Genomic DNA, 23878 nt, shown 5'->3' with positions numbered 1-23878 from the left:
ATAAATAAATAAATAAAATTGGCATAAAAATAGCACATATTTGGGCAGATGATAAAACAGGCAAAATGAAAAATCCCATAGATTTACACTGAAAGAAGCATCTTAGAAGTAGTGTAACTATTTCAATTGCTTCATTAAAGTAACATAACTGATTACATTTGATAACTTTCTGATTACTTTTCTAAATATCTAATGTTTTCAACAGTTAATCATTTTCAAACATGTAAACCAGGCAGGGTTGACCTTACAGAACTCAACACTGATTACCTTCACCACTTGAATTAAGATTATAATCATTTAATTTTAAAGCACAGCCATTGCAAAATCAGACTTTAACACCTCTTTTTACTTTGAGATCATTCTGAGGTTAAATACAGATTCAATATAATAACTAGATATAGTTTAGTTGCTATGATACTGTTTTTGAAATCAAATCTTTGCATAGCTAGGAAACACCGGCATCTAACAATGCCTTGGAAATTAAATAAGCATGTGTGTGTCTTAAACTCCTGAAATATTGGTGTCTCATACTTAACAGCAATCAATGCAATTTATGAAAGATATCAATTAAAAATCTGTATGTGTGTGTGTATGAAAAAATTCAGATGTAACCCCCTTTGTAATCATTAACATTTTCATAAGTAACTGTAATTTAATTACACATTTTTCTCAGTAACTGTAACAGATTACAGTTGCATTTATTTTTAAATAATTAATTAAATTACGTAATTACGATGTGTTACTCCCCAACACTGATAGCTAGCAATGTTTTCTTGAGACACCATCTTAAAGATAACACTTAAAAATTGCTCAGTATCTCTCTGAATATGTTCTCAGAGGTCCAGCAAAAATGGAGAAAGCATTAGGATGGTAAACGGAAAACACAGAGGTCCAGGAGAGCCCCCTCAGATGCAGGTAAAGTCACCTGAAGTTTACCAACGCTGAGGTGTTCGGTTTCTGCTTCAGAGGCAGGTGTCTGTGCTCGCAGAAGGGACGAGAACGCACTTTTGAGCGCCTAGACAGCAAGTACATTATATTTAGCGCTAGATATAGAGGTTTTAGTTTAGCTATGAGAGGATTTGAAGCTTAAATTATGCTGAGAGAAGCTGTATAGCTCAGTTTGTTGATGTGTCAAACCGCGAGCTGCTTCGCGGAAGCTTCTTCTGGTCACATGACCAACTCTTAGAGATGCTCGCCTAGTCACGCAGGGATAATTTAACGTTTTTGTACAAGTTGTATTTATTTTAAAGCAACATTTAAGCACGGGAACTGCTTAAATGAGCGCGAATTTGTATTTATTTAATGCACGACTATATCTTTGTGCGAACACGCATTTCTGTGACATACGTACAAGCGAGAATTGAGCAACTAAAGCAGTTTCTTTCCTCTTTCATGCCTACAACCGGATACCCATGTCGGTAAGTCGCTGAAATGTATGTGTTTGTTGAAATACTTGAGTAAATGGTGTGTGTGTGTGTGTGTGTGTGTGTGTGTGAGAGAGTGTCCCGTGCTTTGGATTACTGAGCTCTGGAATGTCATATTGCTGCTCTGGGAAGATTTTTACTGTAGATGTTGAGCTGACTGTATTGAATTCCTTATACATGCACTTGATGCACGCAACTGATTCTGTTTCCTAAAAGCTTGATCTTCCGCACTGTAAAAAGGGATGGATGTATATGCTGGATGAAGATGAAGAGGTACAGGTCTGCTTCTGTTGAACTAGATCTCTATTGCATGACATTGCGTGACCGGCGACTGTCTATATGGCTGTTATAAGGAAGTTGGCATAACTTGCTATACTTTTGCTTCTTATATTTTCCCCTATTTTGTCATTTATTTATATACGCAAGTGCAAACTTACAGGTTTTTGGATTTTGCCTAAAATCTTGTTCAAAGAGCTAGAAAAATAGATAAGGTTTTGATTATTGTGCAATATTAATCTGTTGCTTTGTAAAAATGCACAGACTACTATGAGTTACTTGTTTTTATTTGAAGTGGAGGAAGCACTGGTTCGTGATCTCTGACTCAGGACTGAGATACTATAGAGACTCTGGGGCTGAAGAGGTGAGCGAGAATAACTGAAATTGCCATGCAAATAAATTATTGTCAAAGGACTGTACAGATATGTCATGTGGAAAACATGGAATAAATTTAAACATGGTAAAATTTGTAAAATAGAGCTGAGAGTACCATAGCATCTGAAAGCATGATCTGATTTAACGACACTATTTTGAATTCTGTGTTTTTCTCCTTGATAGAGAGATGAGGCAGATGGTGAGATTTATTTACGTCACTGCATGCGAGTGGAGGAATTTGATGCCGATAAAAACTATGGACTTCAACTGCATGTAAGAACTTGTCACAAAAGTTAAGAGGATCACTCATCAGGAAAAAGTAAGAATATTCCTATGTCTCAAACCTCTGCGATTGATCGGCAGATGCGTGATGGACTGGTGAGCCTGTCAGCGATGACCTCCAGAATCAGGAGGAACTGGATCGACACACTGAGGAGAAGAATCTCATTCAGGGATTCAGCTGAAAGCATTCGGTATGACAGAACTGAAGAAATAAACGCAATCAGTTACGGGGCGAATTTCATGAAAACTGTTAAGAACATGTCTGAAAGAGAAAAAAGATGACATGAAACCTATTTTTCTTTCCATAAAGTGTTTTTAATGACAATTAAGCATGTTTTATAACATGCAATAGTAGTATTTGCTGTATTGCAACTATATAGCATTACAATAATGAGCATCTAATGAGAATCATCGTTGATAATAATAATAATGAGAATTATGAACAAATTTAAAAAATAAAATAGCTGGATTACAGTGAAATTGTCATAAAAAATAATGTCCCATTGCAAAATATAATAATACAACATAAGCTTAATCCTCATGCTAAATGCAATTTATTTTGGTTGAAACATGACATGTTTTCATATATTCACCCATTGATCATTTATATCAAAATATATCAAATATTCATGAATCATTCCTATATTGATTATGGTCATCTGAAAGATTTGGCTTTGGACGTTTAAACTGAAATAACGTTACTGAGGTTTCACTGGAGCAGGTTTGAGCTTTGACTTAGGTTCCTGTTTTCAAATTGAAGTTGATATCTCTGCCTGTTCTCAGACACCCAGACAACAGTGACATTAGCGACAGAGAGAACTCCAGTTCCCAGAATGTACCGTCCCGAACCTCTCCCACACCCCATGGCCCGGGGTCAGATGATCGCCACATGATGTCCTCACCGTTAACCAACCGGCGAGAGGCCGGCGAGGGCCGCGACCGAGAGCTTGAGAGACGTCTGGAGGGCCGAACCAAGTGGTTCCAGGAGGGAATTTCCGACAGGGAGGGTGAAGACCCCTGGGATAAGGTGGAGTTGAAGAAGGGTGTCTTGACTCCAGTGATTTTGACCCGGCCGCAGGGTCCTGACGCTCAGACCGGGCCAGACATTGAGAAGAAGTGGTCGGACTTTGAGCAGCTTCCGATCGGAGAGAAAAGATCACCAGTTGGTGTCCAGAATCCCCAAACAACAAATGAGGTGCTTCAGCGAGAGGTGTGTTTTTAGATTTATACATCCTTTTGGTCTAGGACCATTTAATGTGCATCGTCTGTGTGTGTGTGTGTGTGTGTGTGTGTGTGTGTGGTCTGGATGCATTGCGTTGGTCAGGTGGTGTCTCTGAGGCAGCAGATCGAGGCTCTTCGTCAGGTCCGTGTGGTGGCCGGTGTTTGTGGTCCTGATGCGCCCTGCGCTCTGAAACTGGAGCAGATGGAGAAAGAGCACCGAGAGAGACTGCAGAAGATACACGACGAGCATGAGAGAGAAAGCAGAGAGATGGAGAGAGACAAACAGAGACTGCTGCAGGAGGAGGCCAAGAACGCAGTCCAAGGTCAGTGTGGGCTGCAGAACATCACAAGGGTCAAATAAAAGTGATAGAACATAAAGGTGTTATATAATCATTTATTGTTAAAAAAAAATAAATGCATTCAATTGGTCAAAGGTGGCAGTAAAGTCATTTATAATGTTACAAAAGATTTCTATTTCAAAGAAATGCTGTTCTATTGAACTTTCTATTTATCAAAGATTTCTGAAAAAAAGTATTATGTTTTCTACTAAAATATGAAGCAGCACAATTGTTTTCAACATTAATAATAATCAGAAATGTTTCTTGAGCAGCAAATCAGCATATTAGAGTGATTTCTGAAGGATCATGTGACACTGAAGACTGGAGTAATGATGCTGAAAATTAGTACAGGAGTAAATAACATAATATCTCACAATATTCATGTTTTTACTGTATATTTCATCAAATAAATAACCTTGGTGAACATAGGAGTCTTCTTTAGAAAAACATGTTAAAAGACCACAAACTTGTGAACAGTATATATAAAGGTAAATATAGTAATTAAATTGTCTAAATATCTAATTCAACATATTAACAAAAACCGTAGTAGTAAGTCAATGATACTAAAGTAACCCTGATTTTGATATATGATCAGGTGAGATTTAGTGACTTTTATCCATCATTTTAAGTGCTAAGCTTCTCGTCATACGTCTCATCTTCAATCCTGCAGCGATGGAGGCTCTGAGGAAAGCTCATCAGGAGGAGATTGAGAAGCTGAAGGCTCATGGAGGAGGACAGACGACAGACCCCTCCATCAGACAACAGCTGTACGTCCACATTTATACAATTCATACAAAATACATTCAGCAAGATAATCATGAGCAAACTAGGATATCCAGTATCTATGGACAATCAAGTGAACCTAATAACAATATAGGTTATTCTGATGTTTACTTAAAAAATTTGTAAAGATTTTGCAGCAAAAATACACGTGAACCATGACTTGAAGGTGGTGCAATTGTACAATTACACTAAAAGACCTTTTACTTACTAAAAAAGCCAACAACTTGTTCATACTCTCATGGGAATCCAGTGACAATAATCAATACTGTACATAAGCTCTCAGCTGTGCTCACGGCTCAGAGAATCAGAACACAGCAGGTGGCAGGTGTTTGACTGACAGTTTGGAATTGACAAGAATCCCACTGAGAGAATCAACTGATCACTCATCAGTCAGTGATTGAGTTAATCAATGCATGGCTTTGTGTGTCTCTCAGGCGCGAGTCGCTCTCTCTGCAGCAGGAGTTGGGCGGTCTGTCGGAGCGCTATTCCGAGCAGTGCGTGGAGCTCATCCGCATCCAGAACAGCACCGAAGAGCGAAACGGAGAGATCCGACAGAAGGAGAGAGAGATGGAGCAGCTCCGGCAAGAGAACCAGGTAGACAAGAAGTGGGATGAGAGGACTGGATGACACACAATCACCATCTGACGCTAAAATTTCAACTTCTAGAGTCCAAAAATGACAGATTTGCCAGTTAAATAATGTATGATACACACTTTGTGTGGATCCACCTTGGCTCTGAGACTCATAATTATATGTGATTTGATTTGGTTTTTTTTAACTTTTTGAGTAAAACAGGAAGCTTTTTTTACTTCTAGCATGACATAAAGCATTAGATGTGAAACTGATGTTTTATTAGCCACAAAGAATTATGGGAAATGTATGTTCAAAAGTTTGGGGACTGTAAGATTTTTAATATATTTGAAAATGGCCTCTTCTGTTCACCAAGGCTGCTTTTATTCAATCAAGAATAGAGTAAAAATAGTAAAATAGCAAAATATTTTTTTTACAATTTAAATAACTGTTTTCTATGCGAGTATATGTTAAAATGTAATTTATTCCTGTGATGTATAGCTGGATTTTCAGCATCATTACTCCAGTCTTCGGTGTCACATGACCCATCAGAAATCACTCTAAAATGCTGATTTGATGTTTGATTTGATACGATATATATCGTTTCAAATCAATTTGTTTTTCTTCAGGACTCTTTGATTAATGAAAGTTCAAAAGGACAGCATTTATTTGAAATAGAAGTCTTTTGTAACATTTTAAAAGTCTTTACTGTATCTTTTGATCAATTCAATGCATCCTTGCTGAATAAATTGTTACGTTCATAACGTGAAAGAAGCTTACAAAAGATTCCCAATAATAATTACAGAGCGCTAATCTCATAAATGCGATCATACAGACACCACATTTCATCCGTATGTCAGATATTGAAATCTAACTCCCAGCAGCTTTAAAATTACAACACACATATCAATTAGTCAGAGGGGAAACAGATAGAGATTTCAGTGTCTGTACTATGATGTCTCAACAGACAGCATCCTGTTTCATTGTTCTCAGAAAAGCGACTGTCTGGGTTTTGTTTACTCACCCAGTGCTGGATTACTAATACTAATCAGGGTTATTGCCACTATACAAATGCTACAAAATGGGTTTCAGATCAGCATGAAACACAAATGATGTCAATGTGTGAATGAGCATGTCTTCGTTTGTGGTTTTTAGTTTGGATGTGTCAAAATCACATTTCCTCTTGCTGTTCTCACAGGAACTTCAGGCGCATCTGACGGAGGAGATAAGTCTCATGCGATCCTTCATCACAGGTCAGAGATCAGGAGTTGTTCCCCTTGGCAGCTACGAAAGGAGCACCTCCGAACTAGAAGTAAGGCTCTGAACTTTAACCTATACATGAAATTAAAATATCTGTCACCATTTAATGATCAGCTTTTTTTTAAAAGAATAATGATTCAGAGAGATGTATATGGACATACAAGATACATCTCAGAAGCATGTTAGAATATTAAAATCAATGTAAATAAGTCAATCAGCTTTTAAGTCCCCAAAAACATACACTATGGTTCAAAAGGTTTGGATCATATTAGAGTGATTTCTGAAGGATCATGTGACACTGAAGACTGGAGGAATGATGCTGAAAATACAGCTTTGATCACAGAAATAAATTACAGTTTAAAATGTATTCAAATAGAAAACTGTTATTTTAAATTGTAAAACATATTTCATAATATTACTGTTTTTACTGTATTTTTGATTAAATAAATGCAGCCTTGGTAAGCAGAAGAGGTTTACATTTAAAAATCTTACCGACCCAAAATTTTGAATGGTAGTGAAATAACACAGAGTAGATAAATAATTAGATAATATATCAATAGTTACTAAAATTCAAACACTGTTATTATACTAGATCAGTCATGTATTTAATGCTCTGCGCCAAAAATAATCTCCATCAAAGAAATGCAAAAACATGGGGGAAAAAAACAAGGATTTATCTACACACAAAAAGTTGTTCCCTTCCCCTGCAATCCTCCTCTTGTGTCCAAAAATAATCCACAAAAATACTTATAAATCCTAGATCGTAGGTGAAGTTACATTCCCATATTGTCCATTTAGGGGAAAATAGATGGCTGTCATCTTTGACCCCATTTCCTTATTTATTTAACCCTAATTAAAAGCCCCCTGCACTTCCTATTCTGGGCATAAAGTGGTATGATGCAGAGTCTAGGGCTACTGGTCACTGTGAAATAAGAGGAGTGAGAATGAAGATGCTTCTGGAGTCCAGATGGTGTAATTACCACATCAACCAGCAGGGGCTAACTAGCCGAAACTTGAAGTGTAGACAAGTAGACAAACACTGCCATCTACTGATCTGATCACCAGCGAACCACTGCAAACCCTCTCCAGCAAATATCAGTCAATATGTTATGTTTTACAGCAATATATAGATTCAGATATATAGATAGATATAGATTTAACTTATAGATTCAGTTTTTTCTTCTTTGTCCTGCTAAATGAACTGTAATTTGTTGTCTTTGTCCATTTGTGTGGGTGGTTTATATATTATTCATGATGACACTAGTGTGGGTGTTAACAATAATACTGTTTTTTTCCCTCCATTCATGAGGGAAAGAGTATAGTTTAGGTGCTGTGACTGGTCACTGTTTCATTTTCACCAATTTGAATAATCCTTCAGCTTTTTTTGAAGTTTTGCAAGAACAAATTGTATGTAGTTTGTTCATTAAAATGTGGTCCAAAATGAATGAATAGTTGTATTAGAATCGAATCAAAATGTTATTTAAAGTAGTTTTAAGTGGAGTATTGTCATGCTGACATGTCTGTGTCCGTCTGTAGATGTTACTGAAGGTGAAGGAGAGCGAGGTGGAGTTTCTACACAAAGAGATCAGCTGTCTTAGGAAAGAGGTCCAGACTCTTACTAAGGTGCTAAAGTTTGTGTGTGAAACCCAGCATGAAATCTAAATGAATACTATTCACTTTCTTTATACATGTTCCTAGTCTTATTGCAGTGACAAAAGTGTACGTAATAAATCTAACTTCAGATGTTTTGGGTCAGTAAAAATGTTCTTTTAAGGAAATTAATACTGTTTTATTCAGCAAAGATACATTAAATTGATCAAAAGTGACATTTATATTTAGATTTCCATTTCAAATAAATGCTGTTCTTTTGAACATTATATTCATCGGTATCAAGAAAAAAAAGAATCACGGTTTCCACAAAAATGTTGAACTGTTTTCAACATTGATAATAATGTTTCGTGAGCAATAAATCAGCATATTTTCATGATTTCTGAAGGATCATGTGACACTGAAGACTGGAGTAATGATGCTGAAAATTCAGATTTGATCACAGGAATAAATTACAGTTTAAAATATATTCACATAGAAAACAGTTACTTTAAATTGTAATAATATTTCACAATTTTACTGGGGTTTTTTTTTTGGTCAAATGTATGCAGTCTTAGTGAGCAGAAGTGACTTCTTTCAAAAAAATCTTATCAACCCCAAATGTTTGAACGTTGGTGTAAATTAAATAAACCAAACAGTGTTTATCACTTTTCTTCAGTATTAATGTATATTAAAATTAATGTATATTAAAATCACTTTAAAGTGATGCTTAGCCATGAATAATGACTGTATTGATCGTTTATAGTATGTGTTCTCTGCCTGTAGGAGAATGAAGCGTTGAGCGAGCGCTATAAGCAGGTGTATGTTGAGCTGGCTGAATTACGGGGCCGCAGTGAGAGAGACATCAACGCACTTAAAGAACACCTCAAACTCACTAATGCTGCACTGGAGGAGGGGCGTCTCCTAGGCAACAGCACCAACCAATGAGAGCACAGCAAGAGGTCAAATGAGATGGATGGGATGCACTGATTTCTCCATCTCCCTTTGGTCATGTGTATACAGGATATTGTGTTATGTGAAGCTCTGTTTTTTTTTTTTTTTTTTTATCTTGTTGGTTAGAAACTACAGTGGTGCTGAAAGAGAATAAACATTCCAGGCTCTTAAATCAAGATATATTTTAAGTTAAACACAATAAAAAATAAAAATAAATTACATCTGTTGGATGTGTATGAAAGTGTATGAATTTCAATGTAATATTATTGCAAAATAAACCATGTATGATAAAAATGTTACATATAGAACAAAAACACAACCAGCAACTAACATTCAAGCAATTTATTAAATAGAAGAGAGGCGGCTGATGAGGGCAGCCTCAAGTCATTTTGTCTTTGACAATATTTGGAAACATAAAAACAGCATTAAACTTTGGCTTATGGACATGGTTAGTGTAATGCAGGTATGTAAACACAAAAATGTGTTGACAATCTTTATTATTGCCTAAATATATTCTGTTCATCCGCGTCTGGAACCGCTCAGAGGATCTTCAGACTGCTGGAGTGAAACATGCTCTAAAAAAACAAGAACATGAATATCTGAAAACCACAGACACACGATATATATGGTTATTAAATTGATATATTACTTGTACCTGAACTCAGTCATCATCATCATCATCATCTGGGACGAAGATCTCATGTTCCTCCAGAAGAGCAGCGAAATTTTTACTGATCAGGTTACCGACATAAAGGAACGGAACCACCACTATAAACATGCGGGTCAGACCGAACGGGACCTGCAGAAATATGATAGAAGTAGATCAAATTAAATAATATTAGTAATTATCAACAATTTTAATAATATATGTGTGCTGATCGAAAACTACAATTGACGTTTTAAAAAATATGGAAATATGTTTTGCATAAACAGCACGCAAAAAAACGCAGTCGTTAAACTGACATATCTTTAAATAATTGATTTTTAAAAACAACCGTACACGAAGTACTTCCTTATTTTATCAAATATGTGCCGCTCCAACAATTTGATTGGTTATTAGTCATGTCAGTCAAGCCATTCTTAGTTCTCATTGGCTAGGACGAAACCCAACCCTGGTTACTGCGTCCCTTCGGGAGTCTCCAGCAGCAATGTTTAGACACGTATAAACGCACCTTAACTGGTTTAGGAAGGACAGCCCCCGATGTGGTTGACACGGCGGTTCGACTGAAAGTCGGTCCTGTCGCGTTTACTGATTTGGAGCCAGTGTTGCGACTCAGTTTTGCTGTATTTCTAATGAAAAAAGCCCGAAAGAGACGACCTGCCAACGACGCCATGTTTCCTGCTTGCGCTTTTTAGAGACACGCCCAGTAGACCCGCCTCTTTTGGGTTTGTAATTAGGGGGCGGAGTAAATGTGAGCTGTTACTGAACTCAGCAAAAATTATTTATACTTCTGTTACAGTAATTTTTTATTAAATAGTTGTATTTAATTATTATTACATAATATTAATTAATCGTTGGTACTGTATATTTTTTACTGTATATATTTTTTTATTCTTTAGCTGAGTCCATCTTCAAGAATCGGCTAAAAACACATCTCTTCCATCTTTATTTGACCCTCTAACTCTAGCACTCTCTATTCTAATTCTGTTTTATCTATCTGTCTTCTTTGTATTTATTAGTGTTCTTTGTATCTATCTGACCGTCTAACACTAGGTTTCTTTTATCTACTTGTTTTCTTTATATATATATATATATCAAAATAAAAACACTTGCTACGTGTACTGCCTTAAGCTAACCGAGACTTGTCACAGGGCTTGCACATTGTTGCTCTTTTGTTGGTTTTGATTGCTTCTATTGTCCTCATTTGTAAGTCGCTTTGGATAAAAGCGCCTGCTAAATAACTAAATGTCTAATGTAAAATGTATATTTTGCATTAGTAATGTAAATAAAGCTTAATTATGGCTTGGGACTCTACATGTATGCATATAATAGAAAGGGAGGGATTTCACACAAACATTCATGTATCAACTATTTCAACAGAGACACACCTTCAGATCATAGGTCCTCCACCCCATAAGTCTCGACAATAACACTATGACAGTGTGACACAAATGTAGCACGTAGAATGGCAGCTTTCAAAAAACATTGTTCAAGTTTAAATTAATTAATTATTTTAATGAAGCATTGCCGAAGCGTACCTGAAAGTGATAATATAATAAAATAACATATAAAATACTTTTATAATTTACTGCAGTGCGTAGATTGAGACGGCGTTGACATTATTAGCAGACTAATCAGAAACCTCATAAAATATGAACTTATTTACAAACAATTACTTTGAAACACTTAATATGCATTATCGTAAACAAAAAATAGAGTTGTTGATTGGTGAATAATATGCAGAACCCAGCAGAACACCCGCCCTCTTTTCTTTGATTGACGACGTTTGTGACCAATCAAAGCCCTCATCTGAGAACGCAGAGCCAATCAACGAGCTGGCCGGGCTGAACTCAGGGCAAATCCAAAGAGCTGGCAAAAATCAAAAATGGCGCCCAGCTCGAAATCAGAGAAAGATGACAACAAACAAAAACAACAGAAAAAACACAGAGATCACATCGTCAAACTCCTCACGCGTGGGCGGGTATGCAGAAAGGGGGATGTGGGCAAAAAGTGGCATTTATAACGTTTAAATGTTTTTTCCTCTAAGCGTAACGTAGATAATAATGTGTGTGTTATTAGCATTTTTAGCTGTAGCTTCATTTAACGTCATTTTGCGTCTCTCATTGTTTATTATTTATATATGTGAACCTTTTAATGGACGCAACAATGGAAACATTTTTATTTGCAGTATACGGTTCTTTGAGGCAACAATAAATATTCAACAAACAATGTTTATGATTGTGAATCTGTCATGATTGATCTGCACATCAATGGTCAAATGTAGATTATGCATTATTCTATATATTAAGTAGAGTGCATTATTCTCCACTGACATCTATTATTCTCATTGTGATAACAGTTTACATCCTAAATGCCATTTCATTACTGTAAATGGGTCAATATTTAACATGAATAAATGCTAGAAATGCCTCAGACAGGTAGTGTTCAGTGCAATCTTGATCATCATAACTGTCATGGATTTAATATTTAACCAAAACTACCTTGATTAAGCAGCTTTCTCTACAAAGTCAGTCTAACAGCCAATTTAACTGAACTTATGGCTAATATTTCCAGGTGTATTACTCTGTAACTGTATTATCATCTCTCTTTATATCTGTCAGTTGAATGGGCATCTCTCTCAGCGGCTCTTCCGGAAACTCCCTCCACGCGTCTGCGTCCCGCTGAAGACCATCGTCAGTGAGGAGTTCCTCAGAGCAGGGTGAGGAGAGGATGCGATCTGTCCCATCCGTTATCTTGGAGCGATATGAATGCTGTATCTGATTGTGTCTCTCTGCTGTCACAGGCACATCTTCCTGGGCTTCACCAAATGTGGCCGGTACGTGTTGTCCTACACCAGTGACTGCGGAGAGGACGACGACTTCTCCTTCTACACGTATCACCTGTACTGGTGGGAGTTCAACCTGCACAGCCGCCTCAAGCAGGTATATATATGTTCCAATTTGAATAATAGAAATTTCTCAATTTGTGTGGATGGGTGCTCATCCTCTAAATCAGTTTTGACTTGTGGAGTTCCTCAAGGTTCTGTCCTTGCTCCCATTTTATTTTCTTTATATGCTCCCGCTGGGTTCAATTTTTAATAAGCACAATTGTTATGCTTATTGTTATGCTGACAACACTCAAATTGATGTGCCTTTTAAGCCAAATGACAACCAGGGTTTAAGTGCAACTGCTTGTCTGTCTGATATTAAAGCTTGGATGTCTCCTAATTTTTTGAACCTCAATGAGAGTAAGACTGTGGCAATTATGTTCGGACCTCTAGCTGTATCTGACAACATACAGCAAGTGCTCAGTGATCTGGCCGCATATGTCAAGCCCTCAGTAAAAAATATGGGTGTTGTGCTTGATTCTGCTTTGACTTTTGATGAGCAAGTAAATGCAGTAGTTAAATCAAGTTTTTTTCAGCTTGCTAAGGTGAAGAGTCTTTTAACGTGTGCTGAGTTCAAGAGAGTTATACATGCTTTTTTCTCATCTCGACTAGACTACTGCAATTTAATGTATATTGGTATTAGCCAATCATGTATGAATCGCCTACAAACGGTACAAAATGCAGCTGCTAGACTTTTGACTTTTGCACTCGCAAATACAAACATAGTACCCCTGTCCTACTGTCTTTGCACTGGCTGCCAGTCCATTTTAAAACAGAGTTTTTACTTTTTGTTTTTAAGATTTTAAATAGACTGACCCCAGCTAGATGCCTAAGGTCATCGAATCAGAAACTCTTATTGGTCCCTAGATCTAGGCTGAAGAAAAATGTGCAAGTAACAAAAGCAACAGCCTTTCTATGTCTAGAACAGTTGCAATGCAATCCCTTTTTAAAACAAGGCTAAAAGCTTATCTTTTAGAGAAGGCTTATAGTGTATGAGCCAACACCAAAAATGATCTGGCTATTGTTTGTCTTGTCATATTTTATGTGCTTTGATTTCTTTTAAACAATATTGTTCGGCACAATGGTCAACGATTGCTGTTTAATATAAATAAAATGAACTGAACTGGTATAAAATCTGTTGTATATAACAGACATCTAAAGATTACCCCATGATATAACATGAACTTTATCTGTCTCTCTCTGCAGGTGCATCATGTGCGCTTGTTTGCGGGTGAGGACATCTACAGCGATCTCTATCTGACTGTTTGCGAGTGGCACAATGATCATTCCAAGCTGGTCGTCTTTGGCTTTAAGTAAGAGTCTTGCTCCTCTGTGCTGTCTGTTATGAGCCAGTGGCTGGGTTAAAACATGTGTAATCTAAACATGTGCTCTCTGTGATCTGTCAGCACACGCAGCTCCAGTTCAGCCCTGATGAACATGATGATGAGCGATGAGAACAACAGGGACATCTACATCACCATCACCTCAATGCCTCCCGCACAACCGTGCAAACAGTGCTGCCCCACGTCCTCCGTGTCCACCATACGCACAGGTGCATTGGTGTTTTATTAGCATAGACGAATTGCTCCTTTCTAGTTCCTAGCAAACAAACACTTTTCTCCGTTCACGTGTGAGCAGGTGGCGAGTGTCTGCAGCACGGTTACGTTCTGAACGCTCGCTATCAGGTGGTTTATCCGTTCCCCACGTTCCAACCGGCGCTGCAGCTGAAGAAGGACCAGGTGATTCTGCTCAACACCAGCTACTCTCTGGTGGCCTGTGCCATCTCCCTCTGCTCAGGTACACAGCCAGTGTTTGTTCACAGCAGTGTGTGTTGGTTTGTTGATGGCCACATGAATGTGTGTGTTTGCTTTCTCTCAGTGCAACTTGAGTTAGGAAATCAGATTGTTTGGACAGTTCTTTTAAATTAAATGAATAAAGGAATGATTCACTTATGAGTCGTTACTCAGTAGTAATGTTCTTCAAACTGACAAATTAATTCAAACCACTGAATCATATGGAGTCATTTGAAATAAATAAATAAATAAATACAAAAAGTAAATAAAAGATAAATACCTGTATATAAATTAAAAAGTAAAAAATCTTTTGTCTTGTGAATTCTTAAATTGAAATACTTCTGTTTGACACTGTTTTCAACTCCTTCATGTACATTATCGTTCATAGTATCATAGTATAGTACTTTAATACTTTCATAATTCATACTTTTATTCAGCAAGGGCTGAGTAAATTGATCAAAATTGACAGTAAAGACATTTATAATGTTACAAAAGATTTCTATTTCTAATGATTGCTGTTCAACTTTTTATTTATGAAAGAAAATGTATTACGGTTTCCACAAACATATGAAGCAGCTCAACTGTTTTCAACATGGTTAATAATCAGAAATGTTCTTGAGCAGCAAATCAGTATATTAGAATGATTTCTGAAGGATCATGTAACACTGAAGACTGGAGTAATGATGCTGAAAATTCAGCTTTGATCACAGGAATAAATTACATTTTACAATATATTCAAATACAAAACAGTTCTTTTAAATTGCAATGATATTTCACAATATTACTGTTTTTACTGTATCTTTGAACAAATGAAGAGACTTCTTTCAAAAACATTAAAAATAAATTTTATATAAATTTCAAACATTTTACTTTTTAACATTTAATTGCTGCTATCTAATCAATGTTTTAAATGAATTTATAGTAATTATGGTGTGTTGTTTATTGATTTTAGTGTTCACGTATTAGTGTGATTTAATGATCTCTATTTCATTTGATGTGTGAATTCCTCATCGGTGTAGGAGACGGGCAGCAGGATGGTCAAAACAATCAGATTCTCTACCGTAAGAGAGATGCTTCCTCCTCTTCTCCTCCTGTTGGACCTACATCGCCTTCCTCATCCTCATCAACCTCGTCTCAGGGGTCACCTGACCTCAGACAGTTAAAGCCCCATTTCACCCCACTCTCCTCCAGCCAATCACAGGCGGCTGTGCGAGCCAGAGAGTTCGCCGCTGACATTTTCCGCCGAGCTCAGGCTGGAGCGAGGGAACACGACAGAAAAACCAAAGAGAAAGAAGAGACGGACACCCAGCGATTTCACAGCGAGGAGGAGCGAACAAGAGAGAGACCGGAACGAGACACAGAGGTCCCAGGACCCTCGTCTTCCTCCTCAGGACAGAACCAAAGTTCAGTGCCGCCCACAGAGGCAGAGGACAGTGCTGTGTGTAACACAGTCATGTCTCCTGGATCCACCTCCTCTGTTTCCTCTCTGTCTCCACATGCTCATGAGCCTTCATCCTCCTCTTCCTCCTCAGAGCCTGCTTACGTCAACTACACCACTCTCAGATACAGACTACCGCAGGCCAGAGCGTCAGAGCAGCCGAGCGGTACGACATTTCTCATCTGTTCTTGTCATTAAAGGGTTACTCCACCCCAAAATGGCCCAGAAAAGTATGAAAGACATCGTCAAAATAGTCCATCTGCTATCAGTGGTGGACGCAAATAGCGTACGCTGTTCTGTGTCAGCTGCACCACATGAATACGATGTTTTCGTTCAAATCAAAGCGTAAAGAACGTAGAAGACGTATCCGTGAGGTGCGGCTGACACAGAACAGCATACGCTATTTTCGTCCAGCGGATACTCTCCAAAATGGTGCTATGGTGAAACCGATCTGACATATTAGGTACAGTCATGGATTCCCTAGACTGATTCAAACCAGTAGCTTGTCTTTTTGAACTTTTAAAGGGTTAGTTCACCCAAAAATGAAAATTCTGTCATTAATTACTCACCCTCATGTCATTCCAAACCCGTAAGACCTTCGTTCATCTTCGGATGACCTAAAGTTCTCTTTAATTCCCAGAACCGGAGTCATTTGTTCATGAATCAGACTACGCCGGTCATGCTGTGTTTTTGATTCACTGATGAGAACTGATTCACGAGAGCCATTTTATATATGTATAAGACTATGCCAGTAAGGTTGTATGTTTTTTAACTAAAAAGATTAAACTCATAAAAGTAATTTGTTCATGAATCAGACTATACTGGTCATATTGTACATTTATGATTCACTGATAAGAAACTGGTTCATAAGAGCCACTTGGTTGTGATCACACTACACCGGTCGCACTGCATTTTGTTTTTGACTTACTAAAAAGAACCAACTCCAAAAGAATCATTTGTTTTCTGATCAGACTATAACAGTTTACGCTATGTTTTTCACTCACTGAAAAACAGACTAATAAATCAGACTACACCTGTTGCACCATGTGTTTTTGATTCACTAAATGGAACTGACTCATAAGAGTCTTTTGACTGTAAATCAGACTACACTGGTCGCGCTTTATGTTTATCTTTCACTTAATGGAGAACTGACTCTTGTTCATTTCATTTTCATTTCATTAATGATTATAAAGTATGAAGTGTTTATGATTTTTTCCCTCATTTCTTTCTGTCTAGAGCTCACCTGAACTGGTATATAATCTGTAATGTGTCTGTCTCTTGTCTGTAGGAGATGAGGATGATAAAGTCCTGCTTCCTTTCACTGTGACGGATCTGAAGGGACGAAACTTGCAGCTGGTGACGGGACAGTTCAGCGGTCAGGTGTGTGTTGATACCGCACGCGTCCGATGCTGCAGGGCTGTGTTTGATCTCTCGTGTGTTTGCGTCTCTCTCAGTGTGTGTGCATCGAGCAGCTGACGCTGGACTTCGAGTATCTCATCAACGAGGTCATCAGGAATGATGCTGACTGGGGCTCCCAGTTCTGCTCCTTCAGTGACTACGACGTGGTCATCCTCGAGGTGATGGGATTTTCTTCAGGAGGAGCTGCTGTGTTATGTGTTTCATCTTTGTTAGGATTTGTTGTCCCATAGTGCTGCCCATTTTTTCTGTTGCGTTGGTTCTGGAAGCGTTTTTTCCATTCATCTTTCCCATAGGGATTTTTAAAAAGTCTTTGTTAAAGTGTTATAAGCTACGAGGAGAATCACAGCCTGACAGTATTTGATTTGAAGTAGAAAAGTATTTGAGAATCAGACAAAAAGACAAAGATGAATGGAATGTTTACTTTGTTGCGCTCTATTGGTGCAGTGTTCTAATTTGCATGTGTTCTGCTGTTTCTATGGCAACAGGTTTGCCCGGAGACCAATATAGTGGTGATAAACATTGGGCTGCTGCTGCTGGCGTTCTCTAACTGTGAGGATGAGCACTGCAGGTACACACACACACAACACACACACACACACACACACATACATATGATGAAATGTTCATTAATACTTTGTTTTCTGTCTGTGTGTGTAGACCCAAGTCGTATCACTCCAGTCTGCAGGTCAGTTGGGATTTGAACACTGGAGCGTGTCGTACAGTCGGTGTCGGTGACCTCACTGAGGTCAAAGGTCAGACCAGGTAATGACCTTCGGATGTGTGACCTGTGTTGTCTGTCTGTTTGGCCTCGCTCAGATGTTCTCATGTGTTTGTTTCTGCCGCAGTGGAAGCGTGTGGAGCTCCTACAGGAAGTCGTGTGTGAACACTGTCATGCGGTGGCTCGTTCCCGAGAGCAGCTCGCGCTACATCAACCGCATGACCAATGAGGCTCTGCATAAAGGTGTGGTTTAGACACACATGAGCAATACACCTACATTAGTGTCCAAAGGCTTTTTTTTTTTAATGTTTGTGAAAGATGTCTCTTCTGCTCACCAAGGCTGCATGTATTTGATCAAAAATACAGTAAAATCAGTAATATTGTGAAATATTATTCCAATTTAAAAATAACAGTTTCCTATGTGAATATATTGTAAAATGTTATTTATTCCTGTGATCAAAGCTGAATTTTCAGCATCATTACTCCAATCTTCAGTGTCACATGATCCTTCAGAAATCATTCTAATATTCTGATTTGATGATCAAGAAACATTTCTGATTGTCAGTGTTCAAAACACTTAATATTTTTGTGTAAAACTATGATATAATTCATTTCAGGGTTCACTGATGAATAGAAAGTTCAAAAGAACAGCATTTATTTGAAACTTTTGCAAACTTATTAATGCCTTAACTGTCATCTTTGATCAATTTAGTATGTCCTTATAAATAAATTAATTAATTAATAAATATTACTGACTCCAAACTTTTGAACTGTAGTATTTACATGATTTTTATTTTGGGCACACATCCTCCAAACCTTACACAAATTTATATACAGTATATATATATATATTTATTTAGACATATAGTCATTTTGCAGACGCTTTTATCCAAAGCGACTTACAATTGGGGAATACATAAAGCGATTCATCTTGAAGAGGCAATCAGACAGTGGAAGTGCTCGCAACACCAAGTCTCAGGCATTGTTCAAATAAGTCCAAGCTAGCAAGGAAAGGAATAAATAAAGAGAAAGATAAAGTTTTTTTTTTTTTAATTTATAAGTTTAGGATGAAGTCAAGTAGTGTCGAAAGAGATGAGTTTTCAGATGTTGCTTGAAGATTGACAGGGATCCAGCACTCCGGATAGGGGTGGGAAGATCATTCCACCAGCCAGGAATGGTGAACGAGAATGTTCTGGAGAGGGATTTTGAGCCTCTCTGTGATGGTACCACGAGGCGTCGCTCACTAGCAGATCTCAGACTTCTGGAGGGGATGTAGATTCGTAATAGTGAGTGGAAATAGGCGAGTGCTGAGCCAGTGGTTGCTCTATATGCAAGCATCAATGACTTGAACTTGATGCGAGATGCTAGCCAGTGCAAGGAGTTAAAGAGAGGTGTAACATGGGCTCTTTTGGGTTCCTTGAAGACCAGTCGTGCCGCTGCATTCTGAATCATTTGTAGAGGTTTGATTGTGTTTGATGGAAGTCCAGCCAGAAGAGCATTACAGTAGTCCAGCCTATAAATGACAAGGGCTTGGACAAGAAGTTGTGCAACATGCTCCGTCAGAAAGGGCCTGATCTTTCTAATGTTGTGTAGTGCAAACCTGCAAGATCGAGCAGGCTTTGCAATGTGCTCTCTGAAGGTCAGCTGGTCATCAAAGATTACACCAAGATTTATGATTGAAGTTGATGGGGTAATTGTAGAAGAACCTAGCTGGATGGTGAAATCATGCTGTAGAGTCAGAGTGGCAGGGAAGACAAGAAGCTCAGTCTTTGCCAGGTTGAGCTGTAGGTGATGTTCTTTCATCCATGCCGAGATGTCCACCAGGCAACCTGAGATCCGTGCAGCTACTGTTAGATCATCTGGTTGAAAAGAGAGATAGAGCTGTGTGTCATCAGTGTAGCAGTGGTAGGAGAATCCATGTGCCTGTATGATGGGACCCAGTGATGTAGTGTATGTGGAGAAGAGGAGGGGTCCAAGAGCCGATCCCTGAGGAACCCCAGTGACCAGTGTATGTGCTTTGGATACCGCCCCTCCCCAGGCCAACCTGAAAGACCTACCAGTGAGATAGGATTCAAACCAGCGAAGTGGAATTCCAGCGATGCCCAGTGATGAGAGGGTGTAGAGGAGTATCTGATGATTGACAGTGTCAAACGCGGCAGATAGATCCAGCACGATGAGGACTGATGATTTGGAATCGGCTTTTGCAATTCGCAGGGCTTCAGTGACTGAGAGTAGTGCAGTCTCAGTTGAATGGCCACTCCTGAAACCTGACTGTTTAGCTTCCAGTTTGTTGTTCTGTGAAAGAAACAATGATACCTGGTTGAAGACAACTCGTTCGAGTGTTTTCGCTATGAATGGAAGGAGAGAGACAGGTCTGTAGTTTTCTATCAGAGAAGTGTTTAATGTAGGTTTTTTGAGCAGCGGGGTTACCCGAGCCTGCTTGAATGCAGTGGGGAAGATGCCTGTGAGGAGGGATGTGTTGATGATGTGTGTGAGTGCTGGTAAGAGCGTGGGAGAGATTGCTTGGAGAAGGTGCGAGGGGATTGGGTCTAGAGGACATGTTGTACGCTGGCTGGAGAGAAGTTTGGATACTTCCACCTCAGTGAGGGGACATAAGGAGAAGATGGGTGTATTAGCAGTGGTATGTGGTTGGTTGGTGGTTCTGTGTGCGTGGAGCTGAGAACTGACTACTGATTGTTCTAGTTTTGTCTGTGAAAAAAGTGGCAAAGTCATCGGCTGTTATAGAAGTGGTGGGAGGTGGTGGAGGAGGACAGAGGAGAGAATTAAATGTTCTGAAGAGATTACGCGTGTCTGGAGTGCTATTGATCTTGTTGTGGAAATTTGAGGATTTGTCAGTGTGGACTTCAGCAGGGAAAGATGAGAGCAAAGACTGATACCTGCTCGGGTCCAACAGATTGTTTGATTTGCGCCATTTTCTCTCTGCCGCTCTGAGTTTGGTCCAATGCTCACGAAGAACATCTGATAACTAGGGGTTAGAAGGGGCAGCTACTTTAAGAGGTTAAAGTAGAGCATACAGTGTCAGTAGCTGTATTCACATCCAGAGATGAGAAATGGGTAGGTGAGGGAAGAGAGGAGGATACTACAGAGGAAAGATGGGAGGGAGAAAGGGAGCGTAGGTTTCGTCTAAAAGTAATCGGTAAAGGGGTTGGTGGCATACGGGTGGCAAAGTTTAATGTAAAGGTAATGAAGAAATGGTCCGTGATATGTAGTGGTTTTACCAAAATGTTATCTGCAGTACAATTGCGTGTGTAAATTAAATCAAGTTGGTTGCCTGATTTGTGCGTGCTAGTAGTGGTAAGGCGTTTGAGATCAAATGAAGCTAGGAGTGAATGGAAGTCTGTAGCATAAGGCTCGTCTAGATGAATGTTGAAATCGCCAAAGACTAAAGCCCTATTCGGACTGGATTAGTTCTACAAGGGTAGATGGAGTAATGTTAATTTACCTCAGGATGTCTGTAATATTAATGGCCAATTCGCACAGGATAAGAAATCTCAGTAAAACTAGCAGAAGTGGGAGGAGCAACTCGATTTATGCACCGCCGTCCCTCCCTGTCGTCATGTGTGTGCTACATCCATCGATTAATTAATGAAATTAATTAAATTATGATTGGATTCTGTTTGCAATAGACACTTACCTAAAGCTATCAGAAGTTTCGTGCCTCTAACAAGCACTTTCGACCTTCTCTTTGATCTGAATGGTATGCATTGTCATATGCAGAAAACATTCGAGGTTTGCCGCAGACTTGTCCCACCGCCTAGAACGCAACTGAATGTTTCTTCAAGCGTGGAAAAAACGTGGAAAACTACTTTTAAATAGGAAATTGCAGAATATTTACGTACATATTTACAGCTGGTCTATTCGCACAGGATTAGTATTACCTGAGGCAATTCTTCCCGACCTTTTCACAGAAGGTAAAAGTCGCTGTAATCTTTACTGACATCGTCTGTAATGATTGCCGAGATGGCGCATTCGGATGGTACTAAAATCACTGAGAAGCTCTGGTAAAATTACTTTACCCCACCTCTCCATGTAAAACTAATCCCGTCCGAATAGGGTTTAAGAGTGGAGTGCCATCCTCCATGAAGGAGGACAGCAGCCTGTCCAGCTCCTCTAGAAGGTGCCTAGAATTTGGTCAGGGGGGCGGTAAATTACCACAATCTGGAGTTTTATAGGAGCTGTTACAGTAATGGCATGAGATTGAAATGAGTTGTAATTGAATAGTGGAGAGTGGGTTGAGTATTTCCAATTGTTTGAAATGAGCAGACCAGTGCCCCCACCCCGGCCAACTTGACGTAGGGTGTGAGAGAAAGAGAAATTTCTCTTTCTCTCACACCCCACGTCAAGTTGGCCGAGAGAGAGCAGCTGGGGTTGCTGAGTCTTCTGGACGAATCCAGGTCTCAGTCAAGCCCAAGATGCTGAGTGAGGATTGTAAAGAAAAAGCAGAAATGAAGTCTGCTTTGTTGACAGCTGACTGACAATTCCAGAGACCCACAGAGAAAGAAAGAGGTGCAGTAGAAGAAGTAGAGATAGGGCGCAGATTAGCAGGATTACGTTGCCATCTGCATGTGATGTTAGAGCAGGTTTGAGAGAAAACCGGAATGGTTTGGAAACACATGATAGAGGTAGAAGGAAAGAGGATAGGAAAAGGAGAGTGTGTGAGGGAAGATAGAAATGATACTTAAGTGTGTTGTTCGGGGTCGTTGCTCGGTTAAAGTCGCGCAGGAAAAAGTCGACGGTCTTTACACTCGTCAGTCTTCACACGAAACGGCTGAACACTCGGACATCAAATAAATACACCGTCTAAGAGACTAGAGTGAAAACAGCTGTGGCCGGTTTCTGATTAGCCCAGCCAATAGCATAGTGCAAATAGCTCAGAAATGAGCTTCCATGTTTAAAATTACATTTTTGTAAATGATTGAAATATTTTTTTCAGTAGAAATATCTTTAATTAGTAAAACTAATTAATAAACTAATTGTATTAATTCATAATAAAAAACACTTTGTTACTTTCAAAAAATAATTTGATTATAAAATGCATATTTTATGTTAATTTTAATGTCACCTACAATACTTTTTGTGACAATGTTTTTTTCTGCTCATTGCAGGTTCTTCTCTTCAGGTGTTGGCTGATAATGACAGAGGCACGTGGATTGTCCTGTGAGAGAGTCGACACACACACACACACACACTCCTCAGCGCTGCTCTGCTGTGTTCTCAGTGTTTCTGTCCGTGTGATTGTGTGGGAGCGGGTCATTCAGGGACCGAGCAGTTTCACCTGTACGCCGACAGCGCAGGACACTCTGGGAACATTTTATGAAACACGTCAACGATCACCTTCCCAATGCAGAACAGAACTGAACGTCTGTCTCTGTTAACCTTGTTTTGATGTTAGTGTAATGGACTGAAGTAGTTATTTTTCTGTCTGAAATGCCCTGTAATTGGAAAGTGCAGCAGGATATTTCCGTGGACAGAAATAAGACGTTGCTTTGGGGCTCATCTGTATTTGTTTGCTTGATTTGTTTTGTTTGTTTCAGGATGCAGTTGTTTACATCGTTTAGACCGAGTCATCAGCCAATCAGAAGCTGTCGACCCCTCCTGCCCTTTTTTAATACTGGTTGTGGCCTCACAGCTGGACTGGATGAGAATATTGTTTTTATGCAACGTTGTTTTACTTTATTTTTGATAAAAATTAAATATTCCTTCAGTACATTACTGGTTTTATGACTTTTCATTGCATCAAAGTGAGCAGTGTTATTTTAAAATGACTTGTATACAATAATAATGTTTTATTATCATGTTTTTAATTAGATTTATTTTTTCAGCTTTCATTTTAATTTTGTTGTAGTATTTTACATTAATTTTGAAATATTT

General features: G+C 38.8%; 3 protein-coding genes across 8 annotated transcripts; 2 read left to right on the top strand and 1 right to left on the bottom strand.

Moving 5' to 3' along the window:
* The first annotated feature begins 756 nt into the window (after positions 1 to 756).
* On the top strand, positions 757 to 9291 carry triobpa (TRIO and F-actin binding protein a). 6 transcript variants are annotated; one of them, XM_058768450.1, is made up of 12 exons: positions 757 to 915; positions 1641 to 1703; positions 1996 to 2064; positions 2259 to 2348; positions 2439 to 2548; positions 3141 to 3567; positions 3682 to 3901; positions 4587 to 4683; positions 5134 to 5293; positions 6468 to 6581; positions 8066 to 8152; positions 8903 to 9291. In XM_058768450.1, exons 1-12 carry the CDS (start codon positions 868 to 870, stop codon positions 9062 to 9064), a joined length of 1647 nt encoding a protein of 548 aa, XP_058624433.1. In that variant the 5' UTR covers positions 757 to 867; the 3' UTR covers positions 9065 to 9291. The 6 variants fall into 6 exon arrangements, with proteins under 6 accessions (XP_058624433.1, XP_058624658.1, XP_058624507.1 ...); XM_058768675.1 differs by having other exon boundaries at positions 758 to 915; positions 1665 to 1697; XM_058768524.1 differs by having other exon boundaries at positions 758 to 915; positions 1641 to 1697.
* Positions 9292 to 9397: 106 nt separating this feature from the next.
* smdt1b (single-pass membrane protein with aspartate-rich tail 1b) lies at positions 9398 to 10443 on the bottom strand. The gene is made up of 3 exons (XM_058768919.1): positions 10243 to 10443; positions 9726 to 9869; positions 9398 to 9645 (listed from the first exon to the last, which is right to left on the bottom strand). The coding sequence occupies exons 1-2, from the start codon at positions 10402 to 10404 to the stop codon at positions 9732 to 9734; spliced, it is 300 nt and encodes a 99-aa protein (XP_058624902.1). The 5' UTR covers positions 10405 to 10443; the 3' UTR covers positions 9398 to 9645; positions 9726 to 9731.
* A 1148-nt stretch (positions 10444 to 11591) lies between these two features.
* dcaf15 (DDB1 and CUL4 associated factor 15) lies at positions 11592 to 23716 on the top strand. The gene is made up of 13 exons (XM_058774869.1): positions 11592 to 11712; positions 12353 to 12450; positions 12535 to 12673; positions 13825 to 13931; positions 14025 to 14170; positions 14257 to 14415; positions 15431 to 16015; positions 17138 to 17229; positions 17304 to 17426; positions 17754 to 17836; positions 17926 to 18030; positions 18114 to 18229; positions 23113 to 23716. The coding sequence occupies exons 1-13, from the start codon at positions 11617 to 11619 to the stop codon at positions 23166 to 23168; spliced, it is 1905 nt and encodes a 634-aa protein (XP_058630852.1). The 5' UTR covers positions 11592 to 11616; the 3' UTR covers positions 23169 to 23716.
* Positions 23717 to 23878: the final 162 nt, after the last annotated feature.

This window comes from Onychostoma macrolepis, chromosome 01 (genome assembly GCF_012432095.1).
Source record: "Onychostoma macrolepis isolate SWU-2019 chromosome 01, ASM1243209v1, whole genome shotgun sequence".
Classification (NCBI taxonomy): domain Eukaryota; kingdom Metazoa; phylum Chordata; class Actinopteri; order Cypriniformes; family Cyprinidae; genus Onychostoma; species Onychostoma macrolepis.
This window is presented reverse-complemented; position numbering and strand designations above follow the sequence as displayed.